Consider the following 17,341-nt stretch of genomic DNA (forward strand, 5'->3'; position numbering starts at 1 on the left):
GACAGTCTTCTGGTTGCGACTTAGTACTGGTCTCTGAAATCTGAAGCCATGTTTTCCATAGGCTCACTTTTCCCATGGAATGTCTTGAATTTGAATTTCTTAACTGAATTGGGTGGTGCTCGTTGCAGATCATATTAGTCACAGATGCATGTTCCCAAGGAATTACCATGTCAACATCTTGTATACAGCCCTTTGAAATGTATCTGCCTGAAGTCAGATCAAGTATCAACCTTCACAGAAGAGTTTTCTTTGAGAAAAAAAATTGAAATTAGAATCAGAAATACAAAAGAGGAGGGCACTAAAGCATTATCTTCAGCAGCAGTGAAATGCCCAGCAAATAAGATCAAGTAATATTCTTAAGCATCAGATGTCAGCTCATAAGTCATCCCTGAAGTGCTGTTTATGCAGGACAGAGATAGGAAGAAAGAGTTGCTAATATCCAAAGAAAAACAGATAAAACACTTCAAAGGAATGCACATCCTGTATCTGTGCATTCAGCCTCATTTCTAGCCGTAGCTTGCAGAAATGGTCCCTCCAGCTGGAACGAGAGGCTGGGACTGATATTCTTCCCAAATACCTCTGACACAAGCAGGATGGGGCAGAGGAAAGGAAAGAAGGAAGGAGGGAAGGGGAGGAAAATAATATGTATATGTGTGTACATCAGTATTCTAACCCAGTCCTTTAGAAGAAAAAAAAATCCTTTGGATGACTTATCCTAAAGTTCACAAGTTTATTGAAAAATAAGGTTGTTCTGGAACTTCTGAGTACGCACTCATGTGATAGTTCAGAAGTGCATCCAAGGGCTTTCTACGATGGGCAGTCCCACTGAAGGATGTGGTAAGACCAGCATGAGTGACCTGTTGAACTTGAAGCATTTCAGACAGCATTTGAAATTTTGTTTTGCTAGTAGAAGCAGAGATTGTGGAAAAAAATCTTTGTTCTAAAGAGTGATTTTTTGGGGGGGGGGGGGATGGTTTGCTTTTCAGCCTGGTGATGCGATCTACCCAAGAGATGAAAATGGAAAATTTATCTACCATGAGACAGACTTATGTGCCACTTGGGAGGTAAGCAATCATAGCATTCATTTATGCTTTAAAGACCCAGATCCTCATTCTCTGCTTTACCTGGGGCTTCACAAGCTGACCTGAGGCATATTGAAAGGCCAAACGGATCAAATGCTACTAGCTCCATGGATAAATTTTGAYGTTTGCCTAGAGAGATGTTGCTTCTTGCAATCACTTAGTCTTAAAAGAGAAAGAGCACATCTAACATCCACTTTCCTTCATTCATACAGTGCATTTACTAGCTATCTGTAGCTTTATTACAGGCTGTTCTGCCTTTCAGATCTTTGTAGCAGGAGAAAGTTAGAGCCCCGAAGAAAGAAATGATTGGATCCTTCTCAGAAAGGAAAGTTCTTCACCTTCAAAAGAAAACAAAATTTGCCCTAAAGCTCACCGTTAAGATAAAATACAACATAAAACATCAGATCAAGTTCACTTACTTCTGATTTTAATTACCAAATGAAGTTGTAAARTTTTTCTACTACAAAAACCTGGAGGGAAGTTTTGTGAAGGATTGCATTCTGAATTTATCTGTGCTATGCTCAAAGCCTGTTGACAGATGTCTTACTAAGCCTACTGCCAATTGGTCTCAGAATCTCAGGTAAAACAGAAAGTGACAGTAGTAATCTCCTCACCTTCCTACCTTCTGAAGCCTTAGGTACTTTAAACCATGGCCAAAGCTGGTCACCTCCCCTTCTGCATCAGATGTGCTTCAAAAGCATCATTAATTCAGCATTAATTATGCTAAGAGCACCCCAAGGGCTACCAGATGCTCTACTTCAGTTTGCGCTGTCCAGAGCTGGATAGTCATGTTCCCATTTAGCTCTGCTTGAGGTTCAGTGAATACAAACAGATGCAGGAGGAGCTGAGTAGAGTTGCGGGCTGCAATGGAGCTCTTACTGTGGGCTTTGGTTTTCTCCTGGCAGCTGAGTCACCAGACAGATTTTAAGGTGGATAAGGATGGGGGACTCTGTTATCTGTTTATGTCATTCCATCTAGGGCTGATGCAGTTCACTGGCTTCTGATTCACAAGCCAGTTGCTCTGATGTTAAAAGCAACAGCTGTCTGAACAGTGTTATGTTTTTATCATCTAACTTGTGCTCATTGTAAAGGATATATTGTAGTAGCAATTCTCTCCTCAGCTAATAAGCCAGAAGAAAAATAGCTGGTGATGACTACTTGCAAATAATAGCTTCAATCTAAATAAAGCTTGCTAAACTCAATCCAGATAATTTCACTGTTTCAGCACAGTGTTAGCAAGCAAAAATAACTCCAGATGACTCTATTTGCTGACTTGTCACTGAGTGATACAAGGCATATGAGGCCAACTGGAGGTCAAATACATGGTGCTTCTTACCTCCCTGCTCTCAGTTCCTGTGAGATAGAAAGCAATAACAAAACTGTCACAAGAGGCCTTTAGCTCCAGTGGAGGAGACAGCAGCCGTGGGGTCTGCTCTGCCTCAAACAGGCACTGAATTATTTGTGTGCAGCCTCTGGGAGCACCAGGGAAGGCTGTAGCAAATGACCATTTCTCCAGTTAATGGCTCAGAAGATGAAGCTGATCAGGAAAGCTGAGGCATGTATTTATACCCTGTATTCATAAAGCTGCCTTAGCTATTAGGACATAGTTGAAAAGCATAAAATCTAGAATTTCTCTCTTCTTTTTCTTCTATTTGTACTGTACCTTTTTTTATGCCGCTTTTGTGATGTACTCTAACAGATACTTAGGTGATTTACCTAGGAAGAAACTTCATATAGAAAGTTTCTTCATCATGAAGTCAAAAGGAATGAACTGAGCTATTATGAAAGGAATCTGTTTTGTTCACTCTCCCTTCTTCATCTTTGAAGCAGTGCTAAAGCAGAACAAAATTAGCAAAACTCTTCAAGCAAGTATCTGACACTTAAATATCCATATCTCAACTGTATCTTTCGTCTTTCCAAATCCTGCTTTCATGGGAGTTATAAACGTTAGGGTTTAGTCTGGAAAGCGGGTCAGTGGATACACTTGTACTGAGATTGTACTAGCAGGGCGGCACGAGCTCTCGTGGTAATAGAGCTGCTGACTCTGCTACAGCAAGGGACTGTCAAGAACCAGACTATGCTCCACTTATCTCTAAAACATATATTGCAAGGAACCAAGTCAGAATTTGGGACTCCATCATTCTCTGCTTTCTTTTCAGGCTATGGAAGCATGTAAAGATGCAGGCTTGGCAAAGTCCATTGGAGTRTCTAATTTCAACCGCAGGCAGCTGGAGATGATCCTAAACAAGCCAGGACTTAAGCACAAACCTGTCAGCAACCAGGTATGACCACAAGCCAAGATCAGTGGCTGCAACAGTGTCACTGCTGTTTTGGAAAATGCAAAGGCAACACAACGTGTGGCCTAAGCTGCTGTGTACCGAATGGTGACGTATGGTTTGCCACAGCTGCTGCACTCCATTTCTAGCTTGAAAATATTACTCATGCTATTTAGGCTAAAGACAATATTTGAAGGTGCTGGAACAATCTCTCTCCTCAGTTCCTGCTCCAGGACTATAAAACTTGTGCCTCTTTGCCAAACTCCATAGCAAGCTTGGATGCCGAGTAAATGCAGGTTTTAAGTCTCTGCCATGTACCTTATTCCAAGCCCAAAACATTCCCAAGACAAACGATTCAGGGCTAACCAGTCATCAGTGAGGCTATGTTTACCTCAGCTGACACCAAACAAAAACAAGTCTATCAGAGAACCTGACTCACTCTCAGTTTCCTAGGTTTAACAGCCATTAGAGGTAACTCCTAAAATTCCTGGACTTGCTCTCTTGTGCCCTTTCCTTAAGAAGTTCAGTGAGAACTGGAGAAAAATCTGTTGACAAGGAGATCCCCTTAAGACTTGAGCTGAATCTGTGAAGAGGAGAGGCAGGTCTTTGTTTTATGAAAGTAGGGCTCAAAGATGGAGGTAAGTGGCAAAGACTGATCCAAATGCTCAGTACCATTGATTCTGGCATTTAGTAGTTCATTGTACTTGTAGAAGTCACAGAGAAACTTTTCTGACTCCTCTGACACAAATGAAGATTCACATTAGCAATAGCAGAGGAGACAACAAAGACCACCTAAGAAAAGCAGAATCTTGCCACCCACAGCTTATGACCTGGAGAACTGGAACCTGTACCAGGCAACACAGGGAGGCTGACCATAGACTTCATTGCTGTCTTTTGCCTACAGAGAAGGGACAGCCTGCAAGAGAATGAAATTTCAACGTCTATTGCTAGTATTAATATGGGTGCAAAATGCAATTGCTCTCTCTGGAGTGCCCCTAYGACTGTACTAAGCACTGCTGCAGCTTCCTGATATCAAGGGAAACTGGGAAAAAGGTTAAGCCTAGCTTAGGACTTTGCACCAAGCAACTGAAAACAGTGTTTGCTCTATCATCTTGTGGATCTCTCTCTCCCAGAAGTTGAGAACACAACCAGAAAATCCCTACCTATAAAGGAATGAATAATGCACAGCATTTGCAATAAATATAGGAGGATAAGGCTCATAACAAGATATTATAGAGATGTCTCACATTTCACATACTCCCCCTTAGCTTTCTGTCTGGGTCAGCTTCACGCCAACGCTTMCCCTAAAAACAATCTCAGATTAGCCATCATGAATGCAAGACGCAAACAAAGACTCAAATGAGACGGGGATGCTTCTCAGACTCTGGTTACCATCCTCCAATAGGAACAATATATTAGAGAATGATAAAARTTGTCCGAAACCAAATTACAACCACAGATGTTAAACTACTGCCCACTAACATCAAATCAAACCTAATCCATCATTATCACTCAGTGGGGATGATTAGAACAGTAATCATAGAGTGAGTTTACCTATTCCTGAATTTCATGATATCTTTTCCTGCAAATTGAAAGTAATGYCTCATTTGTAACTCTCACATACATTAGGACATCCACTTCTATATCTAGTCATATGAATTAATCATTCTTTCTGCATTCTCTTGTAGGTTGAATGCCATCCTTATTTCACCCAGCCCAAACTCTTAGAATTTTGCAGACAACATGACATTGTTATTGTTGGGTACAGTCCACTAGGAACCTCAAGGGATGAAACGTGGTAAGTCAGCATGTTTATTTCTAGTAGTAGGGCCACTTTATGTGTGAGGAATAATAGATTTCCGGGGCTAGATCTCTGCAGAGTCTCAAAATTCTTTTGAGAATGTAGACTTCCAACACTGCTGATGTATTCTATTGTCAAGAAATGCCAGGCARAAGTAGTTTTGCTATCAAGAACCAAGTGGCTGTAACTGAGAATGCTGAGATTTGGATGAGAAGGTGCAATATGAGTCAAYGTTAAGACATCAGATAGGATGGAGGACTGTCAAAGTCATCATCTTAAGTGTCCCAGAGCTTCTTTTTCATCTTCACACTACTTATCCAAAGGTGCTGCATTATGTCCATGCCATAAAGATGGCAAGATAATTTCTTTTTCTCATTTTGTTCCAGGGTAAATGTGTCCTCTCCTCCTTTGCTGAAGGATACTGTGCTGAATGCCATTGGCAAAAAATACAACAAGACAGCAGCACAAATTGCTTTGCGTTTCAACATCCAGCGAGGAGTGGTAGTCATTCCAAAAAGTTTCAATCCACAGCGCATCAGAGAGAATTTCCAGGTAATTCCTCATTCGACTGGTGCATGCATAGTTATACTGGCTTGGCTCCTGTGGAAGGTCACTTCCAAATTTCTGTAGACAGAAAGTTTTATCACTGCCAAGCTTTGTCAAAATTGATCCTTTTTGTCCTTCTTTCTTAATGCTACTATGATGCAGCAATGATAATGCAAAGTAGAGAGGAAATTCTGATGACTCCAAAACCCTGTAAATGACTAAAATTCCAGCTGATAGTATATACTGGAGCACCAGTTGTTCCTCTGAGCAACACAAGTGAGATCAAGTGTTTGACAGGTCCACAGTCTCGAGKTGCTGGCTGTAGGTGTTCAGGAATGACAGTTTTTTTCCACCCCATATTCAGGCATGGTTCAGCTGTGTTATTGAAGAGAAGATGGTGTACTCTGGTATACCAGAAATGTTCATAGMCATCAGGAAATGTTTAGCTTGACACTACCCATCCAAAACATGYACTTCTCTGACTCTTGTAGCACTCTGAACTGTGCTGATCCTCACTTTCCCTACCAAGATATTGCATTTGAAGCCAGCAACCAGCAGTTACCAGACTGCCATTCTCTTCTTGGAAGAGAACATAGCCAATGTGACTAGACTTACTCATGTCTTCAAGATATGCATATACATGAAAGCAATTCTTTTTTTCWTTTTTTTCCTGGACTTCCAAAATCTGAAACATAATAGTATTGATGTTTTTTGCAACAAATGCTAACTTATTCCTAATATTTCCTTACATTAGATCTTTGACTTCTCTCTCACTGAGAAAGAGATGAAAGAAATTGAAGCTCTGAACAAAAATGTCCGTTACGTGGAACTGTTGATGTAAGTCCAGGATAAACCCTATATACTTACTGAACACTCCTGTTTTCTCAGAAACTCTCAAAAATCATTTGCTTTTAATATACTTTATTTTTGTATAAACAGTCTTMCTTTAAGGTCTGACTTGAATATCAAAGAAAATGTGAGAGCTATTTAATGCAGTTTTCAATATGTACATGGACCACTTGCAAAAACAAATGCACAGCACTTTCTTACAGCTCAGATTTCAAAAGCCCATCTAGTAGAAGATGACTGCATCTAGGTGTCTGTTCTGTGCTCTGTCTCCTTAAGCACTTTCTATCTTATGCTGTAATGTATATCCATCTAGGTGGCCCTGTCTAGCCACAGGCTATCAGAAGTCAGCTTCAAACTGGCTTCCTTTCCTGTCTTTCCCCTCCTAGCACTCAGCAAGTCATGTTGCAACACAAGTGCTGTTGCTCGTTGCTGTAGCTAGTGTTTCCATAGGCAACAGGTAGGTAGGTCAGGTAGAAAGCTAAGAACTAAGCAACATTGTCTGAATCCGCAACAGTACCTGAAACCTCAGGGCTAGCTCAGGGAGACCTCTATTCCATCTCACTTACGATGGTTTGATCAGAGAAATGAAATTTGCCTGCCTACCCTTCTTGTAAAACATGATGCATCTTACTGACCACAAGAGGTCAGAAACTTAGTTTCTACCTTTCACCTGARGTTGACTTCTTGCAATCTGCCTCTCCTGCTGTCACAGTGAGTTGTGTCTTCCAACACGAAAGGCACAAAAACCTGCAGGTCRTTTAACTACTAAATCACTTCCTAATGATCCCTGGGAACTAATGAGGCTTGATCTCTCGCTGCTTGTTATCTAGACCTTACCAACCAAAGCAATTTTCCTTCACTTGTAAGATGGACTTCTCTAGCAAGCTAAGATTGACTCAGGGTCTGATATTCTGGAGAATAAGGCCATTTGTTTTTCCTACAGCTCAAGACCATCTACAGTTTGTGGCCAAACTCTATGCGTTTCCTTTTTCCAAGGCATCAATGTGTAACCAAATGCTAAAGGGATTGATTTCCATTAATTTCTCCTGTAACATTGGATTATCTGTTTCTTGCCAAACTCTAATGTGCTCAAGCATTAATAATAATAAAAAGTGGGACAACAATTTCAATAGCACTCTAAAACATTGACTCAAAGGATGGGCAGTAATGTTACAAAGACACAAATAAGCCACTTAGCGTACTGCAGAAATATGACTGGAAATACAAACCTGGTTAAAGCACCGTGATTCAGTTCACTTTTCACATTTAAGTTCAGCCAGGTGCTCTGAAGCTTTAGCTTCTTAAATTTTAAAATAGCTTTCCATCAATTATCAAATCTTATTTCCAGAAGTCTTTTTCACATATTGCCTAGCAAATTCTTATGTGTATATCGGTACTGGAAATTCTTTGTTTTTTATTGCTAAGTTTTGAGCCATAATATCATTTAAACGTTGTTAGTGAGGATATAAATGAAAAATAACCTTGGTACAAATCCAGGAATCCTTTCCAGAAGCAAAGTTAAAGGATGGAAATGCCCACAAGAGGAGAACTCCTAGGCCACTCATCCAAAACTAATAAAAAGCAAATGTTTTGCTTTATTAGAACAAGCTTTGTGATGGAAACCTGCTGAGAATAAGAAAAACAGAAAATATAGAATATATATCAGTAGCCATATTTTTCACAGAAGTACCAGATTTGGGGAAAATAGTTAACTATAATCTGGCTTCAATGGTGAATAATAGCTTCTYGGAAAAGTGAGGCTGCCATGTAAGGAACAGTTAAATCTGTATTTGCCAACCAGTGTCTTCTTACACTAAGAATCTGGAACTGACATTGCAACAGATGACTTGCCAGGATAGAGAGCTTTCTTCTTTCATCCAGCAGTAGGTATCTGAAAAGGTCAAACCATCATACAGCAAAACTTCTGATTAGTCGACTTTGTTGAAAACTTTTCCTTCCTGTGATGCAAYTGAGGTAGGAATGGAAAAATCCATCTTTTCTATGGCTCTTCCAGCTATCAACTAACATAGGTATTGCATGGAAATCTCTTGTTACAATAGCGTGGGTGCTGGATTACCAGTAGTGTGAGTATATTCCATTCCTATGTGCATTCCTATGGCATTAACCAGAATGTGTTAGAAAGTTAAACACCTGATCAGAAAACAGAGGTTTTGCAGATATATGAATAATCCAGCAGATAATAGTCTGAAATGGTTTCTTTTCCCCTTGGGAAAACAGGAAAACATATTATGATTGATGAGTTTTGCATTAATCTACTTGATCTATTCTCCATCTCATGTATTCTCCTTCTCTGCTATAGATATTCTTCCTTGCTTGGACCAGTTATTTGAAGCCACATCATCTCCTTTGTGTGAATCATTTTAGTACATAAGAGCAAGACCTGAGAACATTTAAGACAGATCTGATTAAACAAGCTTTCTCTACAGATGGAAAAGAGAGATTAAGACATTGTCAACCCAGACATTGTCAAATAATACTAGGAGGGGGAAAAATATAAAATATTAAAAAAAAAAAAAAACACCAAGAACAAACCCTAAAGAGCTGTGGCTTGTTTTTTTGAAGTCAATCTGTTAATGTGTAAACAGTTCGGCTTGGCTGAATATCAGAATGAAATGTTTTGACACAACCATTTTAAAATGTTTGATGCCTTCCAGTTAGCTAACTTCAATATTGTGAAATATATCCTTCCYAAATTGGAACAAATACAGCTGGAACAATTGCCAGCATTTGATGTGCTTTACCGTAAGGCAAGGCAGCCAGCTGCCACAGTGCACCTGAGAGGATTCTCCAGAAGCTTATTTGCTGATGGAAAATGTTTGTCAAGCCAGTACCTGTAGTTTAGCATCATCTTCTCAAAAAGCAACYGTTTCTCTTCCCAGTCTGTCAAGTTATGGACAAAGTGAGTCTCATTTTCACCTGCAGTTGGCCCTGAAAATTCACCTGTTCACTTGTATAACATTCCTGCATCATGCATCTGAAAATGCAATCTCTATGAAGTCCAAAATGTCTCTCTACCTTTGGCAGTATGTAACCACAAATTCCCTTTTCTCCCCCACAATAGGTCTCCTGTAAACTCACAGTGCTATTACCTAGGCAGAGCATCTGCACCTAGGTAGCTAGTAGACTGGGACAGGGACACGTATAGCCTGGATACGGCAGCCACACGGAGAAATSACCATGACAGACCAAGACCAAGACTTTCTCATGCCAGTTCTAAGCGCATAAGCCAAAGCAGTACAAGATTTCTTGTCAGATCTGCTTCTCCCTTATTCAGACTTCAGCTAAGAAGACTTTCTAGATATTTGAACATAGAAGTATTTCCTCTTCCAACACACATACATATATAGCAAAACCTTTCACTTTCCCTACAAAACTTCCACAAGTACAGGTTATATCCACAAATAGCGTGAGAATAACTGACCTCCAAAATCCTTCTCTCCATCTTCCTTCTCTATCCTCCTCCCATCACTTACCTTTAAGAAAAGGCCCATAGGCYTGGGGAAAAAAAAAATTGTGCTCTCCTAAAAGCATTCTGTGAACACTGGGTATTACAGGGAAGAGATTTTCTAAGCAGAAGGCAATTGCATCAGGGACACAACCTCTTGTTCCTTCTGAAAAGCTCACTTGTTCAACCTGAACTCTCCACAGGTGGCGCGACCATCCGGAGTACCCCTTCAGTGACGAGTACTGAAAACAAAGTGCATCCAGGCAGATTCCTAACTCGACGTCGTTAGACTTCATTGAAACCTACCCCATGTTTGGTGCTTCAATTTTATGGGAGATTGTAAAAATCAGCATTAAAAACATGAAATTTGCCTCCTGTTCTGTTGTCAGTCCTTCATTGCTACTGAAAAGTAGCGCCATTTAAGCAATTGAGGTTTTTTTTTTTTTTGGGGGGGGGGGGGTGCTAGTTAGAAGCACCTGTGAGCATTCACTAAAACTGAAGCTCTCTTTTGGAAACAGGTTCACTAGCTGAGTCATGTTTATTCTATGAAGATAATTCTATATGAGATATTCACTGAATTTGAAACAAGAATTCATGTTTCAGTAGATGTGACGGTGCCGTTTTCGCTTGACAARTTCAGGTGAAAAAGTTAGGAGAGGGCCCTGACCAGATTAAAAATWTGTTAAATAAACAAGTTCCATTCTGGCCACAGAGTCTTCCATCCCTCTACACCAGCTGCGTTCCTTATATTCCACATGCAACTAGTTCAGACCCTAAATCATTGATTCCATGCTTATATTCCCTGTCACTCAGCAGAAGAGCTTTAGTGAAATGCAGGCTGGTCAGCAGCTCTGTTGCATCTATGCTTGAGCATATACAAGGATGGTATTGCATAGTGTTGACTTGCTACACTTTTTATACAACCTGGTATTGTCAGCCTGGAGCTAGTGCTAAYGTAAATACTTTGAGTCTAATCAAGATAAAAGCCACTTAACCATCTTTATCGCTCCACTAATGATAATTCCCTGAAAAAATGTCCATTCACTTCCTAATTCTGTATGAATTCTTGACCAAGACATCACTGAATCAGGAAACTAATTATTAAAGAGGGAGAAAGTTACTTTTAATARCATTGTCTATCATGCAGAAATTGTGGAATACCAGCAGTTCCCAGAAAGTGTAGGGAATGAGGAACAAGGAGCCAGCCTGAACCCAGGCCACTCATTTGAAACTGCCATAGCTCTCTGAAAAGAAGAGACTAAAATGTAGACATCAGCATAAGAAAGGGTCTAACTCATTCTACATGGATTTCTTTTTCAGAACTCCTTTGCTAAATAAGTTGCTTTCCAGCCAAAACTTGAATCTGTAGAAGGCTATTTTCCTTTCCTGCAGTGCTCAAGCACTCCAGTTTCCCACATTATTGGGAATAAAACATTAAAAAGTGTTGAGGAAGAGACTAAGCCATACAGAGAGACATATTTTTGACCCACTTCTCCAATGGCAATATGCAAGTTTAAGTACCTGAAATAATCAGCATCGGCTTATATTTATTATCATCATCCCTCAAGGGACAAGGTTAGGAAAAAGGGGGAGCTGCAGCTCATGGAGATACGTCTGTTGTGATGTGGTAGATACTCAGCAGAGCTGAAGTAAAGAGGTTCAGGGATGACATTTCACAGAAACAGCATTCAAGACTTTCAAATGGGTCTAATGATAACCCAGATTTGGATGAGGCTAAATGGGCTCCTGAGAAATCCAGGCTCTCCAGGGAAGACAGTCTTTGCATACCATTTATAAATCCTCAGCTATGTCAACGAAGGAGAGCTCTGCTTGTTGGATGTTACCCAAGGGTTAACCAAGGTCATCCCATTTTGTTCAGTCACCCAGATAGACTGGGAAAAGGAAAGAGGGTGATGAAGAGGAGGAGATAATAGAAGTCTGCCAGGTATAGACTAACAAATCTTCCCCAAGGTCAGATGGATCTTGCTSTCATGAGCAGAACCTCTATCACAGCCCTCCTGCCTTGGAGCATCTGAGGGTCTGGCCAAGAACTTATAATATCCATGCTGCTATATCCAGCACGCTTCTCCTCTTGCTTCATAAGTACAAGCATTAAATAGAGTTATAGGGGCTTCATTACCTAGCAGTGGCACTGTGCAAGTTTTTGCATTGTAACTTGACCAGGTCCAGGACTCTGAATGAAGCCAAGACCTCAGGCCAGCTGTGAGAAAGCTCTTGTACTCCAAGCTGAGCAATTAATGTCCAGCTTAAATGCTCACACCAAACTCTTCCCAGCTATCTGCTGCTTTCAAATATCCTCCACAAAGTAGGCAGTATGTAAGGCTCTAGTAAGTCAAAACCCTTTCATGTGACCTTGTAAATGTGAGCGAAGAAGATAATAGAGCAAAGACTCTAAGAGGAAATACTCCACAGTCAAGTCTTCAATGTATGGAGTTAATATGCAGGACGGATTGTGAGAGTTCCTCTGGTCCCAGTACTGCCAGCAAATCCTTTTTTAATTTTTTTTTTTTTTTAATTTTAATAGAATCCTCCTCCTCCTCCTCTGTCTTGCCTCATTTAAATCTAATGAAAAGGATTCAGCCTTTTCCCGGGGCAAATGCTCCCATGCTCGTTTTCATCCGTTATGAAACTGGTACTGACGTCTAGCCTAGATTTTTCCCCGCTTTGCTCAGTTTCAGACCGTTGCTCCCCATTGTTCTCCATCTTGCTCTACAAATAAAAGGTTTAGAGGAGGGAAAACAAACAGCCCTGCAGATGGGCCTTGGGAAAGACATTCCACCAGCCACTGCACAAAGAGATAGAAAAAACCCGAGCCCCGGCTCCACATACCCTCCACTCGCATCTAGCAAATTTGAGAGTCCTATTTAACGCTCTGCCTGATGTGAAACACGTCTCCTGGGGGCACTGCATGCAGTGCCGCTCCAGCTGGATGGGTCAGGCATGGGCAAAAGGGRCTCAAGAGGAGAACAAATCTGCAGTGAGAGAACTTGCTTTTATTCTAAGTGACCCGAGTAGTCCATGAYTCTTCTCATAACTGCAAAGTGAAGCGAATAACCAGACCAAAGTAGTTTGCCCCAACTTTGTGGAGGTGACTTTATGCACACAGAAGGACAACTAAGGCAGCATTTCAGATTCTTTTTCAGTCCGAGAGCTGCTATGGCCTGGCCACAGAAAAACCAGGTGATATTCTCCTGGTCACAGCAACAGCAACTCAGTTGCCACAAATCTGTTTGAGAGTATGGGCTTATCAGAGGAGGAAGTATTCCCTGCTCATTATGCCAGCTAGGAACAGAACACAAGGCTTTGTGATGGACAGCTGAGCTCTTTCTTGGGCATATGCCTATTCATGTTCAATAAATGAAAGAAGAAAGGAAGYACTAACAGTTATCATGCAACACACTGATATTACCCATCTACAAGATACCGTGAGTTGAATTTGTTTCCTCRCGAAACTAAGGACTAAGTACCTGGGCGCGATCCCTTTGCAAAATGGATGCATATTCCCACCTTTCTGAGTCCTGTGGGTGCCCACAAGGTGAACAGGGTAAGCAGTAAGAGGCGGAATGGGATGGGCCCTGCATGTGTTTTACAGCCTTTAATCCAAAGGGCATTCTTTAATATATGTTACACATCTTTGTGCCACGAAGCTATTGAGATAGTTTACAAGGGTCAGAAACATGCGGGAAGACAGAGGATTTTTACACATTGCAGCATTTGTGGGTCTTGTAGAGGTATTAAATAGCACRAAGACTGCTACTATTTCTAGTTAAATCACCCTATAAGCAGAATTACGTTTATTTTTCAGTTAATTTTAAGTGTTTCATACAACAAACTGAAAGAACAGTGTGGAGGCAAAGCGAGTGTTTGTAGACTCAGAGAAGAGAAAGTAGATGCTGGGGAAATGCTAAACCTCCCTCATGTCTGCCTAAGTAGAGAGAAGACAGATTTAAATCCCTCATATCTTGTTCAATAAGACCAACGTCTAGATTTAAGATAAGCCACCACTTTCCTCATTGTGAAGTGCACCTCTCGCTGCCTGTTGCCATCCACCAAGTCAAAATGCTTTGAAATAAATTGTTTTGGCACTTGCAAGACAACTCCCTTACTTTCTGGATAAGAAAGGATGGAGCTGCTATTTTCGCACATATTTTGTCCAGTTCTCAACAACATGTATTTCGTAAGTTCCTATAAAAAAAAAGCATTCAGAGAAAGAAGAAAGTCTGTAAAAGAGTGACACATTAGAATGAGATTCAACATGCTCATTTCACTTGTGGCCTAAACTGCAAAGAGATTTGCCTTTTGGGCACAGAGTATCAGCACACAGTTGGGTACTAAGTGCAGTTTTTATACAAATTGATTCTTAGAAGTACCATATTTCAGATCTTTCCAACACCCTACTATCCCAGAACTAAAGCCTTAGCTTTTAAAAAGCATTTTGAGAATGCAAAAACAAATAAGTTCATTTCAATTTTTCAATGCCAGGCAGACTCCTTAGGGAATCTTAGCTCAATATGTATGAGCAATACTCACAAGAGGGCAACACATTGCAAATAAAACACAAAACAGAAACAAATGGGGAAAAAAAAAGAGGGAGGGGAGGGGAAAAAGGGTGGAAGAAAAAGCATACACATGGGTGGGTAAATACACATGCAGAGAGGAGCACTACTCAAAGATGCTKGGTTTTGCTCCTCAGACACCAAAGSTACCTAGTTGGAGGCACAAAATCTGTCTAAGCTCACTGGACATAGCAAAGTCAAAATTCTACTCTGGGATTTTCTAGACAAGTGAAATGAGAGCTCAGGTCAGCCTTGAATGCATCTCCAAGTAGCCTCACTCATCAAGTGGAAAAGCCTGTGCAAATGTAGGCTGCTTAGGGCACTGGATAGGCTCCTGGTATCATACATTTAYGCATGTATGAATGAGGAGCAACAGCTGACTCAAGACTTATGCCAGCATAGAAGCATCAGACAGAGGTCCTTATTACCAGGAAAATCACCCAAAATTTCTTTTCCACCCCAGTTAACCTGGCCAATATCATTCCTCCAGGTTGAGAGAGAAACTGAGTAAAGCTTACACATTTTTGGTTTTGAATGTTCTCTCAGGAAAACCTCTTCATTCCTTGTGCCACCTTGCCTTAGCTTCCAGCTACAAGGTGTAAGAGTGCTGTGAGAGAGGTTTGCCAGTCAGGTGTTCCCTACAAGCCCAGATGTTCCAAATTTGTGCCCCCATATAGTCCAGAATAGGCCAAAGTTGTTGTTTAGCAGCATYGTCTGCACTGCTTCTCGCTGCTTATCCACAGAGTAGGACTAGCATCCTGCATCTCCTTTTCTAGTGTAAGGAGGACACTAGAAAACCCATTACTTCATCAGTGCACTGCCTGCACTGATCTGTACTTTAGGACTTCCTGTAAGGCACCTCCAACATTTGGAAAAGTGGTTCTTAGTTGCAGTTAAGAAATCCAGACCTACATACAACAAGGTAATATCTTCCTGGACCCTAGTGAAGGAGAGCCCTCGCAATATAGAGGGAAAGTAACACCAAAGCAAAGAAGTAAGAAATGGCATATTTTGAAATACCAAATTGATTTAAGATCTCTCTTCAGCCTTCTCTAGGCATGGCATTCAGAGCACACCAGCATTCATAATTTCCTTGTCAGCCTAAACCTCTCCTGTCCAGAGACCACCAATTTACTTGGCTCACAGCTCTATGCTCATAGCATTCCCAGGAATGGTTTGTCTTGCTTGCAATAATTCGAAGCAATAGGTGCCTTCCTTTTCAACCACACACTGTGAAAGGGTATCACAGCTCCCTTCACTCAACACGTAGAGCGCTTCAAAATGATGCAGGAAATCAGGTTCAAACCCTTAGAGAGGCTTAAACATACATCTCTCACCTCATCCAGTTACCAAGCTGCATAGCCTTCTGGAAGGGATCAGTCTCCAACCACCCTACTGAACTTTTCAACTTTGTATGAAAAATTCTTAAGGAGGAAAAGGGAGAAAACTGACAAATACAATGCAATTCCTTGGAAAGGAGGCGGCTTGCATTTCAGTCTTCACTCAGTTTACTACTGACTGTAAAACACTCCCACAGACAAGTCCTAGGATCAGACTTCCCCTCTCTTGTACAGCGGCTCGTTCTTAAAAAAAAATTGCTCTCTTTCTGGGATTGCCTTCAGACATATACTAGTTATGTTATCAGGCAGGATTCTACATATTGGGAGCATTGGAACCTTGTGTTTGTCCATCACGAAATGGACAAACACAAATTTTGCTTCTTTGCATTTCTAGGACTTACTACCRTGGTGAGACAACATCACAACCTCAGCATCAACAGCCTCTACTGAGATACTGCAGATCCTGCTGAACTAAGAAATATGCGCTAGCACCTTCCAAACAGATACCTCTCACCCAATTGCTCCAGCCCTCCAAAGGCATCAGTGATTGACCGTGTGCGATTATCTTTGCCTCCCACAACCTAATTCCTTTGATCTTCTTTCCAGCCAAACCCCAGATATACACGTTCATGCAGGCTCTCTGCTCTCTCCCAAGCTTCATTTTGCCACACACCTGGATAACAACTTCAATCAAAGCTGATTCCTGAGCAAGGCTCCCCCTCACATACAGTTGCTCCCTGCAACACTCTCTCAGGCACTTGGCCTCATTATTCTGCCTTCCTTCCAGCCAAAGAGATAAAAGACCATGATTTGGGCCACCTCCAAAGAAAGGTCACTCACCTAAGCTACTTCTCAGCTCTGGTAAAACTCAGCATTTTAAACAAAGCAAATTTCTTTTTTTTATTTTTTTTTTCTTTTTTTAATTTCTTCCCCACGGTATACATGGTAGAAACATGGATACACTGTCCTAGATCATGAGAATTACAAACCAGAATTAATCATGAAAGACAAAGTATGAGGAAACCATGTTATTCTCTTTTCAACCATTTTTCCAGAATTGAATCACACTTTCCAGGTTGAATCACCCTTTGAATTACCCTTTGAGAGCCAAAACTGAAAAAGAGTAAAAACAGTGGCATAGAAACTGACAGACATTACAGGGACTGGATTTGTTTAAAAAGGAAAGGAGAGAAGCAAGATTCTCTTCTTGCAAAGTATATAATAAGGAAGATGTATTCATCTCTATGTTTACAACCTATATCATGGCACAGGAACGAGGAAACAGGGCTAGAAATCAAAGAGCACAAGATCAATCAAGGGACGACTTTAGACCATGTGGGGCCACTCTAGAGAACTCAGAGCTACAGTCATTAAAGGGATGAGGTGCTCATGCYTCCCATGCTC

The 17,341-nt window shown here is 41.0% G+C and overlaps 1 protein-coding gene across 1 annotated transcript in view; it reads left to right on the forward strand.

Moving 5' to 3' along the window:
• Positions 1-10,355, forward strand: part of AKR1D1 (aldo-keto reductase family 1 member D1) — a 35,366-nt gene extending 25,011 nt beyond the window's left edge. Inside the window, exons 4-9 of the mRNA XM_026037262.1 lie at positions 987-1,064; positions 3,242-3,364; positions 5,047-5,156; positions 5,546-5,711; positions 6,460-6,542; positions 10,224-10,355. Coding sequence (XP_025893047.1) covers positions 987-1,064; positions 3,242-3,364; positions 5,047-5,156; positions 5,546-5,711; positions 6,460-6,542; positions 10,224-10,266 — 603 coding nt within the window. The 3' untranslated portion in view covers positions 10,267-10,355. The remainder of the gene's footprint in view (positions 1-986; positions 1,065-3,241; positions 3,365-5,046; positions 5,157-5,545; positions 5,712-6,459; positions 6,543-10,223) is intronic.
• Positions 10,356-17,341: the final 6,986 nt, after the last annotated feature.

The sequence above is a fragment of the Nothoprocta perdicaria genome, unplaced genomic scaffold (genome assembly GCF_003342845.1).
Source record: "Nothoprocta perdicaria isolate Ctin4 unplaced genomic scaffold, notPer1 scaffold_195, whole genome shotgun sequence".
Classification (NCBI taxonomy): Eukaryota; Metazoa; Chordata; class Aves; order Tinamiformes; family Tinamidae; genus Nothoprocta; species Nothoprocta perdicaria.